General features: G+C 42.0%; 1 protein-coding gene across 1 annotated transcript in view; it reads left to right on the top strand.

The window, feature by feature from the left end:
- Nucleotides 1-15,037, top strand: part of cfdp1 (craniofacial development protein 1) — a 123,446-nt gene that overhangs the window by 92,704 nt on the left and 15,705 nt on the right. The window contains exon 6 of the mRNA XM_055648466.1: nt 14,551-14,709. Coding sequence (XP_055504441.1) covers nt 14,551-14,709 — 159 coding nt within the window. The remainder of the gene's footprint in view (nt 1-14,550; nt 14,710-15,037) is intronic.

The following is a 15,037-nucleotide window of genomic DNA, read 5'->3' as shown; positions in this document are numbered from 1 at the left end:
AAGTTAAACTAATCTCCTCTGCCTACACATCCATTCGCCGTATATCCATGCGCCTATTTAAAAACATCTTGAATGTTACTATCGTATCCACCTCCACCATCACCCCTGACAGTGTGTTCCAGGCACCCAACACTCAGTTTAAACTTTGCCCCTCTTACCTTAAACCTATGCTCTCTAGTCCATGACATTTCCACCCTGGAAAAAGACTATCTACCCTATCGATGCCTCTCATAATGTTTTATTTTGATCAGGTCACTCCTCTATCCATGTTCTTTATCCAACTTTATCCAACCTTTCCACATAGGTAATTCCTTTTAATCCAGGCAGTAAACCTATTCCTTCACTCTCTCCGAAGCCACAACCTTCCTACAATGGGATGACCAGAACTGCACACAGTAAGTGCCTCTTTATGTTGAAGATGGAGATAGAAATAGCAGAGCAGGGAAATTTTAAGAACGGAAAGCTTTAGAGAAATGAGTGTTAATCTTGCATTCTTCCTGGAACAGTGAAGAGTTTGGCAGAGAAGTGCAGTAACCAGAATTGTTCAGCTAGACGGGTATAAATAGCTAAACCAGTTGTGCAACAAATGTATTCCTGTCTGTACTTTTTGGACTTGAGAGACTGATGGTGGAGCTGTGTATGGAGTGAATAAACGGAACCGTTTTAGCAGGGGCAAGAGTATTAAAGTAGTGAGCGAGCAGATTGTTACAAAGATGGCGAGCATTGTTAAGTGTAGATGAAGCAGTAAATTAGAAAAATTCATGAACCGAAAATCTAGCTGGATTTGGTGTGTGGTTCTAACGAGAACTGCTGGAGTTCAGAATTCAAACTGATGAGAGTTTGAGACTAGGGCTTAATGACAGTCTTTCTGGGAACTCTATGCATTACACAGGGGACATTTCCATCTGACAGCCCATGAATTTCAGTGGGTATTCTCGGATGCAGATCGGGAGAGAAAGGGCAGGGCAAGTTTTAAAATATTTTGTTTTAGTTATCTTAATTATTTCTTATTGCTTTGGCCTATTTTTAATTAACTGTATTTAATATTATTCAATTAGCTTTTTGTTTGCTTCAACTTGTGTCAACAATTAACAGCTGGGAAAATCTATGATAACTCTATGATTCACCGTAGCCTGTTGCAGGCAGACTGGGGCTTGGAATTTTACTGGAAGTGTCTCAAGAGCTAGATGCTCCCCTAACCTGGCGGCACAACTAGAGTGTGAAAGACCAGCTAGATCACACTGCCACATGCAAACATGTGGGGTCAGTGGGCTGGATCCTGCCCATTAACGGATTGAACGAGTGATCCAATGTGACAAATATCCAAAAGGTTGAAAGCATGTATCACCATGTTATGAAACTGCTTCATTCCATCTGTTATCAGATCACTGAACAGTCCTCCCATCAGCTAGCGTGTAGTCCCGAGCTACTTCACCGCATACATTGGTCTTTTTCTCTGTAACTATAACTCTACAACTGTAAAACTGCATTCTGCACTCTGGTATTTTTCTCTTTGTACCACATATGGTACTTCTGTATAGCTTGATTGTACTTATATATTGTATGGTTTGCTTTAACTGGATAGTATGCAACAAAAGCTTTCACTATTTCAGTACACATGAAAAATGTGTCAATGTGAATTTAAAGCAATTGTATCCATTCTCTAGATAGGATGAATGCACAGAATGCACAGTCTTTTACCCAGAGGACAAAGGCTTAAGGTGAGTGGGAAAGATTTAATAGGAACATGAGGGGCAACTTTTTCATACAGAGGGTGGTGGGTATATAGAATGAACTGCCAGCGGAGGTAGTTGAGGCAGATACTGTAACATGTAAAAGATATTTGGACAGGTACATGGTTTAGTGGAATATGGGTCAAATGTGGGCCAGTGGGGATAGCGTAGATGGGCATCTTGAACTGCATGGGCAAGTTGTGCTGAGGCCCTGTTTCCGTGCTTTATGATGCCACTAAAACTCAGAAATCAACTTGCCTCAACTAAGTTCACAAAATCTATTTTTTTCTAGTTTTGTAATCGATTTAGCATTTGAAACACCTGCATACTGTGGATTCTATTTGGATTTTAAAGTGGAGGCATTAATGCGCCAGGAGAAATGTAACCTTTAATTATGGCAATCAGAAGGTGTCTGGTGATTGGGGATATGTTGCAAAGCTGACTCCTGTTATAGAACCTTAACATGAGCTACTCTGCCCAATCGTAGTGTATGGTTTTAACACTAGTTACTTTGAAAATGCAGGTAAACTGTAGAGGTTAATTATTCAGCAATAAATGTTTAAATATAATTTATGAACCTAAAACTATAAATGGAATAGGTTTTGTATATTTTATTTAATACTGTATATTACCATAGATGGAAACATGCAAGTTCTGAGGAAAGTTTGCTTCACTGAACAACTAGACTGGTTTCTCTTTCCGGTGATGCAGCTTGACTGGCTGAGTTCTTAAAGTTTTTTGTTTCAGATTCCAGCATCTACAGTTTTATTTGTTTTCTGTTACTTGTAATTGTATTCATTTATTGTGCAAAACCCCCTAAAACATCAGTTTCTATTGTTTCTGCTTTGTAAAATGTTTCTGCTTTGTAAAATGTTCAACTTAATTTAAACTAAATAGGAATCCAAAGGTAGAGAACAGTTACGGTGCAGAATGGGGCAAATAACAAGTGAGTGCATGGCATAAATGGACACGATAGTTGTAAAAGAAATAAAGCGGAGGAAGGTGGTAGCACAAAAGAATGTGATTCTCTTTGAATCTAAGCCTTTGATTATCAGAAAATATTTTTTTAAACTCAACTAGTGTAAATATGAGAACGAGCAAGAAAAGATTTAAATATTTTCTTGCTCATTCTCATAATTACTTTACGTGAGTTCATCATTTTCTTTTGCTCTTTGACTATTGTGACTATCCCGTTATGTCCTTTGTCACACAACCTTGATTGAGATCCAAAGCAATAATGTTTTAATAATAACTTTCCTCAGAACTTGCATGTTTCCATCTATGTGTGCAATAATAATAAGATAGTAAAAGTGAGTGACTGTCGGAGATTGTGAGAAAGTGCTCTGCATTATGCTTATCCTCGTAACTTGGACCTAGCAGTGGAACTCCCTGCATTTCTAGCATTTCTCGAGACATTTCAACATAGATTATGCACATTCCAATGCTCTGAACACACAATTAAATATTTTTGAATCCATAATGTTGATTTCTAGTGACAGCAAGGGCCTTGTCCTTGTCTTGGCCAATATTTCCCTCACAGTCATGGGCCTGTCCCACTTACGCGATTTTTTTGGGCAACTGCAGTCACCCGTCATAGTCACAGCAGGTCGACAAAAGTTTTCAACATGTTGAAAATCCAGTGAAAACTATACAGGCGTCACCCCGCGCACATGACGCCTGTATGGTCGTGAATAGTCGTCCAAAGAGTCGTACCTTTTTCTGGTCGCCGCTGGATTTTCAACATGTTGTAAATGTTTGGCGACCTGCTGCGACTATGATGCCGAAAAAAATCGCGTAAGTGGGACAGGCCCTTCATCATCACAAAACTGGTCGTTTGCGGCTCGTGACATAGTTGAGTTGCTACAAGATGGGAAGTTCCTACAAGATGGCACTGGCACGTGGCAACTCTTCGTGTGCCTTTCCCAGAGTAGGATCTTCTATCATCCATTACAATAATTGGTCTACTCTTTTAAATCTCTTTTCAACCTTTAAGCATAGCACCATTTCGAAATGTTGTGATGAGATTTTCTTTCTGTTGTACTTGAGTGTGACATGATTTTTTTTCTCTGTATGGAATATGTGATCTGTTTGGAAAGCATGGAAAATAACGTTTTTCACTGAACCTTGGTACACATGACAATCATAAACCTAAACTTAGTTGTTTGAACATTTTTTTGACTAGTTAATCATGTAGTGCAAGTTAAATTCTCTGTATAATGATGAGGTTAGTTGCAGAACTTTAAAAAAAATATATGATCTAGATTCTATTGGATTGATTCTTGTTTGAACTGTGGCACATCGATGTAACTTAATTAGTTTACAAAATGTTTTCTCTATAAAACATGGTTTAGTTAAACAAGAGTAGCTTTAAGACTATGCTGTAGAAAAGCCAAATTTTCACAGAGCGTCTAACAGCATTGAATTGGCAGTTGGCTAAAGCACTTTCCTGTACTCAGGGTCTCTCTCTCTTGTGGTTCAATCTTCATCATAACAGACATTCAGCAAAGAATTGCACTCATCCATAACATACCATAAATAATTCGGGAGATAATCATAGTTTTAAGAAGCATATTACAACCACATGATTTGAGTCAGCGATCCTGGCACCAGTTTTCCTTGGGAGGGTGTAAACAATGAACTGTGAGAGCAAACTGATTCTTCTGAGTGGGTGAATGGAATAACTGGATGGCTACAATTGAATTGTCTCCCTTTTTAAATGAATAAGTGTGTGTGCTCACAAAGGAATTTAGCACAGTAAGATAAACGTGTTGAAACTCTGGGAAAATATGGAGCATATGGAGCAGTGGTCAGTCTCCTGGAGAGGATTTTTTTATTTTAAGTTTTCACATTTAGTTAAATAGGAAAAAAAGGTGATTGGAACTTGTTTGCAAATGCTACTTGCAACGTATATAGAAAAGATTGATAAATACCTCTACAATATTTTGGAGACGGTGATACAAAAATACACTTGGCATAGATTGTCTGGAGAGAATCACCAAGACTTTGTGCGGCCTCCAATATTTCACTCACTTGTTTGAAAGACAATGGGTAGGATCCTCGGAACATATAAAACAGAACTGCATAGGAACGGACACTTCGGCCCACAATGTCCTTGCCGAACATGATGTCAGGTTAAACTAATCCCCTCTGCCTGCATACGATACATATCGCTCCATTCCCTGCAAATCCATGTGCCTATCTAAAAGGATCTTAAATTTCTCTGTCGTTAGGAATTTCTTTAGTCAGAGGGTGGTGAATCTGCGGAATTCTTTGCCACAGAAGGCTGTGAAGGCCCGTCAATGGAAATTTTTAAGGCAGAGATAGATAGATTCCTGATTAATACGGGTGTCGGGTTATGGGGAGAAGGCAGAAGAATGTGTTTAGGAGGGAGAGACAGATCAGCCATGATTGAATGGTGGAGTAGACTTGATGGGCTGAATGGCCTAATTCTGCTCCTATCACTTTAGACCTATGACTTTATAGCCTCCACCACCACCCCTGTCAGTGTGTTCCAGGCACCCTCCACTCTCAGTGTAAAAAGTAAATTGCCCTGTACATCTCTTTTAAATTTTGCCCCTCTCACCTTAAAGTATGTCCTCTAGTCTTTGACATTTCCACCCTGGGAGAAAGGTTCTGACTGTCTACCCTATCTGTGCCTCTCAACTGTGAACAATCAGTGTCACTTGGGAGATGGGAGAAATGGGGGGAAAAAAAAAAAAATAAGGCAGAAAATGAAAATTATGGGACACACAGATATGTCGTGGTGGGGCAGAGGAAACATTTGAGTTAACAGCCATGGTTCTCTCTTAAGCTGATTGTTTACGGAGCCAGTGTTCGGCAGCGTAGAGGAAAGGCCCAGATAATTAACACAAGTCTCATCTTGCAGACTGCATTCAAAGCAACAATTCCTTGAGAGCATGTGCCAAGAAGGCCTGAAAATATATTGTGATCTGAAAAATAAACTCCAATGTGTCCTTTCATGTTAGGAAATGTATTGCAATTTTCAATTGTTTCTTTTAATTGGGGGGGGGGGGGGGGAAAGAAAGTAATTATGACCTGAAATAAAAAGAGAAGACATTCGAAAGTGTCAGCATTTCGGGCAGTGTTTGTGAAAAGGGAAATAGAGGTAATGCTTCAGGTCAAAGACAGAACCATCCTAGTGAAGGATCTTTGATGTGAATTATTAACCCTACTTCTCTGTCCACATGCTCTGTTTGACCCACTGAGTGTTTCCAACAGCTTCTGTGTTTATGTCTATTAACTGACTCAGTGTTGTGCATTTGAGACACAAACTCAACAGCCTGATGTGGTCTCTAGAAAATCTGTTTTGTGCTCATAAGACATAGGAACAGAACTAGGCCATTCGGCCCATCAGTCTACCATTTGATCATGGCTGATCTATTTTTCCTTCTTAGCCCTATAGTCCTGCCTTCTCCACATAACCTTTGATGCCCTTACTAATCAAGACCCATTAATCTACGCTTTTAAAATACCCAATGACTTGGCCTCCACGTCCATCTGTGGCAATTAATTTCAGTCACCACCTTCTGGCTAATGAAAATCCTCCTAATAAAGGTTAGTGACCTGTAGAAGGTGGCTGTCAGCAGGTACTACAATTAAACTTGGGCAACTTGAAGATGCAAAGGAAACAGCAAAGACTTGGAGTGTTTAAGAAGGAAGTGCAGATGCTGGAACAATCGAAGGTAGACAAAATTGCTGGAGAAACTCAGCGGGTGAGGCAGCATCTATGGAGCAAAGGAATGGGTGACGTTTCGGGTCGAGACCCTTCTTCAGACTGATGAGGGGATGGGGGGGAGGGGGGCCGGGAAGAAGAAAGAAAGAGACGGCACAGAGGGGGGGCAGTGAGAGAGGAGGTTTTTAAACTGTCTTCGGAGAGAGAAGGAGAACTTCAAAGTAGGCATACCTTGAGGAGATATTGCAGTGGAGTAGACAAAATGTTTAAGAAGGAACTGCAGATGCTGGAACAATTGAAGGTAGAGAAAAATACTGGAGAAACTCCACGTCACCCATTCCTTCACTCCATAGGTGCTGCCTCACCCGCTGTGCCTACTTTGAAGAAGTTCTCCTCTCTCCGAAGACAAACAACCTCCTCTCTCACTGCCCCCTCTGTGTCGCATCTTACTTTCTTATTCCTGCCCTCCCCCCATCCCCTCATCAGTCTGAAGAAGGGTCTTGACCCGAAACGTCACCCATTCCTTCGCTCCACAGATGCTGCCTCGCCCGCTGAGTTTCTCCAGCATTTTTGTCGACCTAGCAAAGACTTGGAAATCAGTTCTTTGCTAACTTTATCCTGCCTTAACTGTGTAGTCTGAATATACAGCAGCACCGTCTGACCATTAAATTAAATTCTCTGAAAAGCCGTATAACCTTCACAAATGTCGTGGAGTACAATAAAAATCAGAACTTCATCTGCTGGATAAAATGTATTTAGCAGATGAAGTTTGGCTGCAACAATTCTGCTTTATACACTTTCTGCCAAAAATGTATGTCTTTGTAACCCAGAGTTTTAGTTTGGGACTTTACTAATTGGTGACATTTTTTCACATCAATGCCTATTTTCCAGAATTCTGAGTTACATTGACATTTAAAATAAATTTGTGTCTGTTAAGCAGAAATAACGAATGCAAAAATATAACTAATTTCATTTATCTTAGGCCAGAACGATGGGATCATATTTGTGGAATTATTTCCTGATGGTCTGAGACCATCCAAGACCAGCTTGAAATATTTGAGTGCAATTAATTTTCTCGAACACCAGCTGCTTGAAGTTGTAGAAAAGATTATACAGTTGAGGTAATAGAAAAATTCGACTTGTACATATAATGGGCAGTACATCTTCTAACCATTTTCTCAGTCAGATGTTGATAAGTAGCTGTACATCAGGTTAAATAGATGTATGTCAGTGTGCCGAAACTTTGGAGTATCGGGGACAATTTTCAGTTTGGGGCAGGAGATAATGTACTGAAGTTGTTGCTGGCATATGTGGGCCGCCCTGTGGCACAGTGGTGGAGTTGCTGCCTTACAGCGCCACAGACCTGGGTTCGATCCTGATTACGGGTGCTGTCTGCACGCAGTTTGTTCGCCCTCGCCGTGACTTGCGTAGGTTTTCTCCCGGAGATCCGGTTTCCTCCCACACTGCAAAGACGTACAGGTTTGTAGGCTAATTGGCTTGGCAAAATTGGAACTTATCCTTAGTGTGTGTAGAATAGTGTTCATGTGCGGGGATCGCTGGTTTGCGCCGACCCGGTGGGCCGAAGGGCCTGCTTCCGTGCTGGATCTCTGAACTAATTTGCATTTGTAAAGCTCTGGGCACTTGATTGTGGACGACACCAAACATGCACACCGACATCAACTGTGTAATTCTCATTTCCTGTCATTTGGTCGGTGGGGGGCGCTGCGAGCCGGCTGCCCTACCAGCAGCGTGTTAGCTTTTTCTACTTTTTTTGTTTTTTTAGCATGTCCCAATGTGTGTTTTTAATGTTTCTCGGTTTGTCTTGTGTGGGGGATGGTGTGGGCGGGTAACGGGGAAACCGCTTAGGTCGCCTCCTCCACGGAGAGGCGACTTTTTCCATGTCGCCTCTCTCGCGGCCTAACACAAGGATTGGTGTGGCCTTTCCCGGAGACTGTGCCCGGGGCTTCAGCAGCGGGCGCAACGTAGACTTTTTCATCGCGGAGCGGGCGAGCCTTCGCCGGAAGGGTGCGCTCCGTTCGCTGGCCCGTGGCAGCCTGAAACTGCGGTCTGTGGAGCTCCAGCTGGCGCGGTGACGGAGCCTGGGATCCCTCGTTGGGGACCCCGGAGGAGAAGAGCTCCGACCGCCGGACCACGACCTACTTCTCCCCATATCCCTTGATTCCGTTAGCCCCTAGAGCTCTACCCAACTCGCCTTTAAATTCATCCAGTGAATTGGCCTCTACTCTGTGGCAGAGAATTCCAGAAATTCACAACTCTCTGGGTGAAAAAGTGTTTTCTCATCTCAGTTTTACATGGCCTCCCCTTTATTCTTAGACTGTGGCCCCTGGTACTGGACTCCTCCATCATTGGGATCATTTTTTCCAAGCCTGTCCAGTCCTTTTATAATTTTATACATTTCTATAAGATATCCTCTCATCCTTCTAAATTCCAGTGAATACAAGCCCACTCTTTCCAATATTTCCTCATATGACAGTCCCGCCATCCCAGGAATTCACCAGAAATGAATTTATAAAATGTATGAGAGTATTCAATATAGCTCATAATATATAGTTATATGTACTGCGTGCGAGTACTCAATCTGGGACCAGACAACATCTTTGCTGTGGTGCTGAAGAATTGTGCTCCAGAACTGGCTGTGCCTCTAGCCAAGCTGTTCCATTACATCTACATCATTGTTGGTTGGCAAAGTGGAAAATGCCATTGTCCACACAAAGCAAGCGTATCCAATGTCACTAATTGCCATCAGTCCAATCTATATCGACAACTGAAGCTGCTGTTAATGGTACAATAATTTTTAATTTACTCACTAATAACCTCGCAGATGCCATCATTGGCGTTTACTGGAATCATTTGGCATCAGAACTCATAGCTCCTTGATCCAAAAATTGACACGAGGACTCAATTCCAGAGGCAAGCTGAACAGTAAACCCTAGACATCACAGCATTCATTGCCACGTGGTATTAAATAGCCTGGCGAAACAGAAATCCAGCGAGGATTCCTCCACTGGCTGATACCTGGCACATTTGAAGATAGTTGTAAATGATCATCTTAACCCCCAGATATTGCTGCAGTTTTCCTCAGTTGCCCAGTTCTTCAGGGTGCTTCCCTAGATTTCAGTTTTCCCAGAGCTCCTGGATATGATCTGTCAATTGATGCCATGATCTATAAGCTCAGTATGCCTCTGGAATTTAGTCCCTTCATCAAGTTTCTGCTCTTGTCTAGGCACCTTTTTGTTTATTAAAAAATATATATTTGTTGATTGTTGTACAAATTTTCAGGCCTGTTCATCACTCTTCAGCAAATGAAGCAATCTGCACCCACATGTAGCAGGACCTGGACTGTATTTGGGCGTGACGTTATAAAGGACAAGGGACACTCATGCCATGCAAATGTTAGCAGCCACCAAATCTGTGAAAGGAGAGCCCAGCCAAACCTGGCTGTCGACCTCCCGAGAGAAGGGGGCTCACCATTGTCTAAACTGGATCTGGCACACAAATATTGTATCTAGCGCAGGAAGGAGGCTGGGTATTCTGCAGCAAAGATCATAGAGCGGAGCAAGATGGTCCACTCGGTCGTAGTACACAAATGGCCACATGTCAGGAATGTGATGATATGCTCTCTGTTCACTTGGATGAGTTGCAGAAATATGACAATCTCTTTAGATCTTCGGCCTGCGACCTACAACATCTTGAAACCACGGTCTCCGGTAGGGAAGCACCGATTCAGGACTTACCTTGTCTGCACATCTGGCCGCCCGCAACGTTATCCAGAGTTATAGAGCAAAGAAACAGGCCCTTCAGCCAAACTCAACTATGCAATGGTTCAATGTTTCCTTTGATTATCATGTGTACCAAGGTACAGTGAAATTCTTGACTCTAGAGGAGATGTTAACTTGGCATCATGTTTGGTATGGGCATTGCTGTTATAGGGCCTGTTCCAGTTCTGTTAACAATTGAGTTAATCACATTCGTCTTGTAAGTCCCCACCAATGCAGTCAGTTTTCAGCAAAATTGACTCATAGAAACATAGAAAATAAGTGCAGGAGGAGACCATTTGGCCCCTCGACACTCCATTCATTGTGATCATGGCTGATCATCCACAATCAGTAACCCGCGCCTGCCTTCTCCGCATATCCCTTGATTCCGTTAGCCCCAAGAGCTCTATCCAACTCTCCTTTAAATTCATCCAGTGAATTGGCCTCTACTCTGTGGCAGAGAATTCCAGAAATTCACAACTCTCTGGGTGAAAAAGTTTTTTCTCATCTCAGTTTTACATGGCCTCCCCTTTATTCTTAGACTGTGGCCCTTGGTACTGGACTCCTCCATCATTGGGAACATTTTTTCCTAGCCTGTCCAGTCCTTTTAAAATGTTATACATTTCTATGAGACCCTCTCATCCTTCTAAATTCCAGTGAATACAAGCCCACTCTTTCCAATATTTCCTCGTATGACAGTCCCGCCATTCCAGGGATTCACCAGAAATGAAATTATAAAATGTATGAGAGTATTCAATATAGCTCACAATATATAGTTATATGTACTGCGTGCGAGTACTCAATCTGGGACCAGACAACATCTTTGCTGTGGTGCTGAAGAATTGTGCTCCAGAACTGGCTGTGCCTCTAGCCAAGCTGTTCCATTACATCTACATCATTGGCATTTGGTTGGCAAAGTGGAAAATGCCATTGTCCACACAAAGCAAGCGTATCCAATGTCACTAATTGCCATCAGTCCAATCTATATCGACAACTGAAGCTGCTGTTAATGGTACAATCATTTTTAATTTACTCGCTAATCTCCTCGCAGATGCCATCATTGGCGTTTACTAGAACAATTTGGCATCAGAACTCATAGCTCCTTGATCCAAAAATTGACTCGAGGACTCGATTCCAGAGGCAAGCTGAACAGTAAACCCTAGACATCACAGCATTCATTGCCACATGGTATTAAATAGCCTGGCGAAACAGAAATCCAGCAAGGATTCCTCCACTGGCTGATACCTGGCACATTTGAACATGGTTGTAAATGATCATCTTAACCCCCAGATATTGCTGCAGTTTTCCTCAGACGCCCAGTTCTGCAGGGTGCTTCCATGGATTTCAGTTTTCCCAGAGCTCCGGGATATGATCTGTCAATTGATGCCATGATCTATAAGCTCAGCATGCCTCTGGAATTTAGTCCCTTCATCAAGTTTCTGCTCTTGTCTAACCACCTTGAGCTACAATAATCTTTTTTTTTTGTTTATTTAAAAAAGATAATTTGTTGATGGTTGTACAAATTTTCTGGTCTCTTCATGACTCCTCAGCAATTGAAGCAATCTGCACCCACATGTAGCTGGACCTGGACTGTATTTGGGGGTGACGTTATAAAGGACAAGACACTCATGCCATGCAAATGTTAGCAGCCACCAAATCCGTCAAAGGAGAGCCCAGCCAAACCTGGCTGTCGACCTCCCGAGAGAAGGGAGCTCACCATTGTCTAAACTGGATCTGGCACACAAATATTGTATCAAGCGCAGGAAGGAGGCTGGGTAGTCTGCAGCAAAGATCATAGATGGTCCGTAGTAGGTCATGGATAATTTTTAGTGCCATCTTCGGAACCGGCTTCGCGATTAGTATCTTTGCCTGCAAGTGCAGTGTACGCAGCGCCACGCCATTCATGCCAGCGCCGCACATTAATGGGGAGCCCCGTTAGTCTGCAGCCGTGATTATGCAATTCGAGTCAGCTTGCACCAGAGCAACAGCTTTCCTCAGTGTACGTTATCTCCAAGGAAGTAATTTCTCCCAAGTTTGGACCATGCAATTAATTTAATTCATGGTGCAAACTTTTTTGAATGGGATTGCAGTGAAAAATGCACGCGCTCTGGGAGCGAAAATGTGGGAAGTTTCCCCGATCTGTCCTTGGGTGCTTGCATTCACTATGATCTTTGGCCTGTAGTAAGTGACTCGCCTCCAGAAGCCACAAAGCTCCACAAAACCTTGCTACTGTGTACAAGCCACATGTCAGGAATGTGATGATATGCTCTCTGTTCACTTGGATGAGTTCCAGAAATATGACAATCTCCAGATCAAAGTAGCCTGTTTGACTGGCACCCCATCCACCACAATAATTATACACTCCCTCCAGCACCAGCACGTGTCCTATAATATAATCCATTTACAAAATGTGTTGCAGTTACCTAGACGATTTTGATTGCGGCTCACAGACTTAGTCTGCCTACGAGCTGGAAGGACAAAGACAGTCAGCACCATCAGCTACAAGTATCAGACGATGAACATCTCCAGCAAGAGAGTTTAGCCACAAGCCTTTGACATATTTGTAACTTATTCATTGTACTGTTAACTCTTGGCCTTGTGCTCCGATAACCCCTGTAATTAATAATAACAAATGCATATGGTTAGCTGGGTATTAAAAATAAAAATCTTCAATGCATGCATTCAGAAGTAAAAATATAATGCACAACAAGCCTATGAATCTGAGGTTGTTTCTTTAAGCTCTGCTCTTAAAAATCCAAGTGCAAGATCAAGACTGACTTTATTTGCTGAAGGAGTGCTGCAGAGGCTAAAACAACTTTTTTTTAAAAATATTGTTTTCCAGCTTCACTGTCAAGGCCAGGAGTTGTTTTTTGAAGATAGATGCAGTCTGAAGAAGGGTCCCTGCCCAAAACATTACCCATCCATTTTCTCCAGAGATTATGATGCCTGACCCGCTGGGTTACTCCAGCACTTTGTGTCTATCTGTTCTGAATATTTTATCCTTTTTCTTAATATGCTAGCAATTGCACTTCCTTTCTGCACACCAGGAGTTATTTGTCCTGGGAATAAGGTGGCCAGTCGCCGCCTTCAAGCACTGTAGACAAAAATGCTGGAGAAACTCAGCGGGTGAGGCAGCACCTATGGAACGAAGGAATATGCGTCGTTTCGGGTCGAGACCCTTCTTCAGATTGCACTGTAGTCATTTACTGTCCAGCGGTAAAGAATTGCTGAATATAAAATATGAAAGAATGGCAATTATGTTTTCAAGTCAGGATACCTGGCAAATTGGAACTTGCAGGCGGCAATATTCCAATCTGATCACACTTCATCTAGATCGATGCTACAAGATTGGGAGGTGCTGTATATGGATTTTGAAAGATTCAAAAGCACTATCGGAAGTCTACTGATGTCCTGGATCATGTAGCAATCTGTTTAATTATCTTTTTTGTTGTCCATAAACCCTTGCTGCGGCATTTATACTGCAGAAGTAGTGTGGTGGCGCAGCGGGTAGAATGGCCTGGTTGCGCTGCAGTGGGTTTGATCCTGCCTTCGGCTGGTGTCTGTCTGGAGTTTGTATGTACCCCCTGTGACCTGCATGGGTTTTCTCTGGGTGCTCTGGTTTCCTCCAAAGATGTACACTTTTGTAGGTTAATTGGCTTGGTAAAATTGTAAATTGTCCCTAGTGTGTGTAGGATAGTGTTAGTGTGCGGGGATCACTGGTCGGCACATTCTCGGTGGGCCGATGGGTCTGTTTCCGCACTGTATCTCTAAACTAAACTAAAAGTAGTATTTCAACTGTGAGGTATTTTTGAATATGCTGTGCTTAGAAGTCATTTTTATTTTATTGTAATAAATTGCTGGCATCTTTCATATTAATCTTGTTATTAATGCAAATGCTAAAAATGTCATCAGCCTGAGACATTAAATGTATTTCCCCACAAATATTACCTGACGAGTCAAAAGCTTTTAGCATTTTTGACTTTTTTTTCAGGTTTTCCACATCCACAGAATTTCGCTATTGCATATAAATCACTGATTATTGTTGCTGTACAGTAAAAGGTCTTTATTATGTGGATCAATACTGCAAAGCATTACCTATCAAATATAGTCTGAAGAAACTGATTCAATTGACTTTGTACGAGATGCAAATCACAGCAGACAGATTGAAATGGGAAGAGTAAAGGTTTGAGTTGCATACATAATTTATCTTCTCATCGGAGAGCGGAATAGTCAATTACTTCAGTGGCAGTTGTCATAGCACTTGTAAAGATCTCTTTGCAATTGAGATTCATATCATTCCTGTTCTGAATATTTTATCCTTTTTCTTAATTTGTTTTCCCAAATGCAGAATTAAAAGACAAAGTGGATTAAGCAACGTCCTGGGGAAGATTGTAGGAAAGAAGCAAAAGATGAGCACCTTGGAGAAATCAAAAATTGACTGGGAAGCATTCAAAGAAAAGGAGGGGATTGGCGATGAGCTTGCAATCTACAACCGTGGGAAGGAAGGGTGAGTGCGCAAACTCTGTCTCTAAGGAAACTGACCTGGTTTTTAGGATGTCACAGAGATAACTAATCTGTTTTTTGTGGTCACTTTGTACTTGGGAGCCCTTGGCTGCAACTCAAATGAATCACCTATTTATTTTCTCGCACAAGCATTGATGCATCTTGTTGGTTGTAGCGTAGTTTTTTACCACAGTAATAAGATCTGTCTGGTACAGTGGATTCTGTTTAATTGTAAGTCAGTCAGTAGACACTTGTATTTCTAGATATTATCACGCTCTCCATGATATAGCTACCAGCTGCAGGAACTTACAATGGCCTCTTGCTCCTCACTA

The sequence above is a fragment of the Leucoraja erinacea genome, chromosome 17 (genome assembly GCF_028641065.1).
Source record: "Leucoraja erinacea ecotype New England chromosome 17, Leri_hhj_1, whole genome shotgun sequence".
In the NCBI taxonomy this organism is placed as follows: Eukaryota; Metazoa; Chordata; class Chondrichthyes; order Rajiformes; family Rajidae; genus Leucoraja; species Leucoraja erinaceus.
Note: the sequence above shows the minus strand (reverse complement) of the source record. Positions and strands in the feature narration are given on the sequence as shown.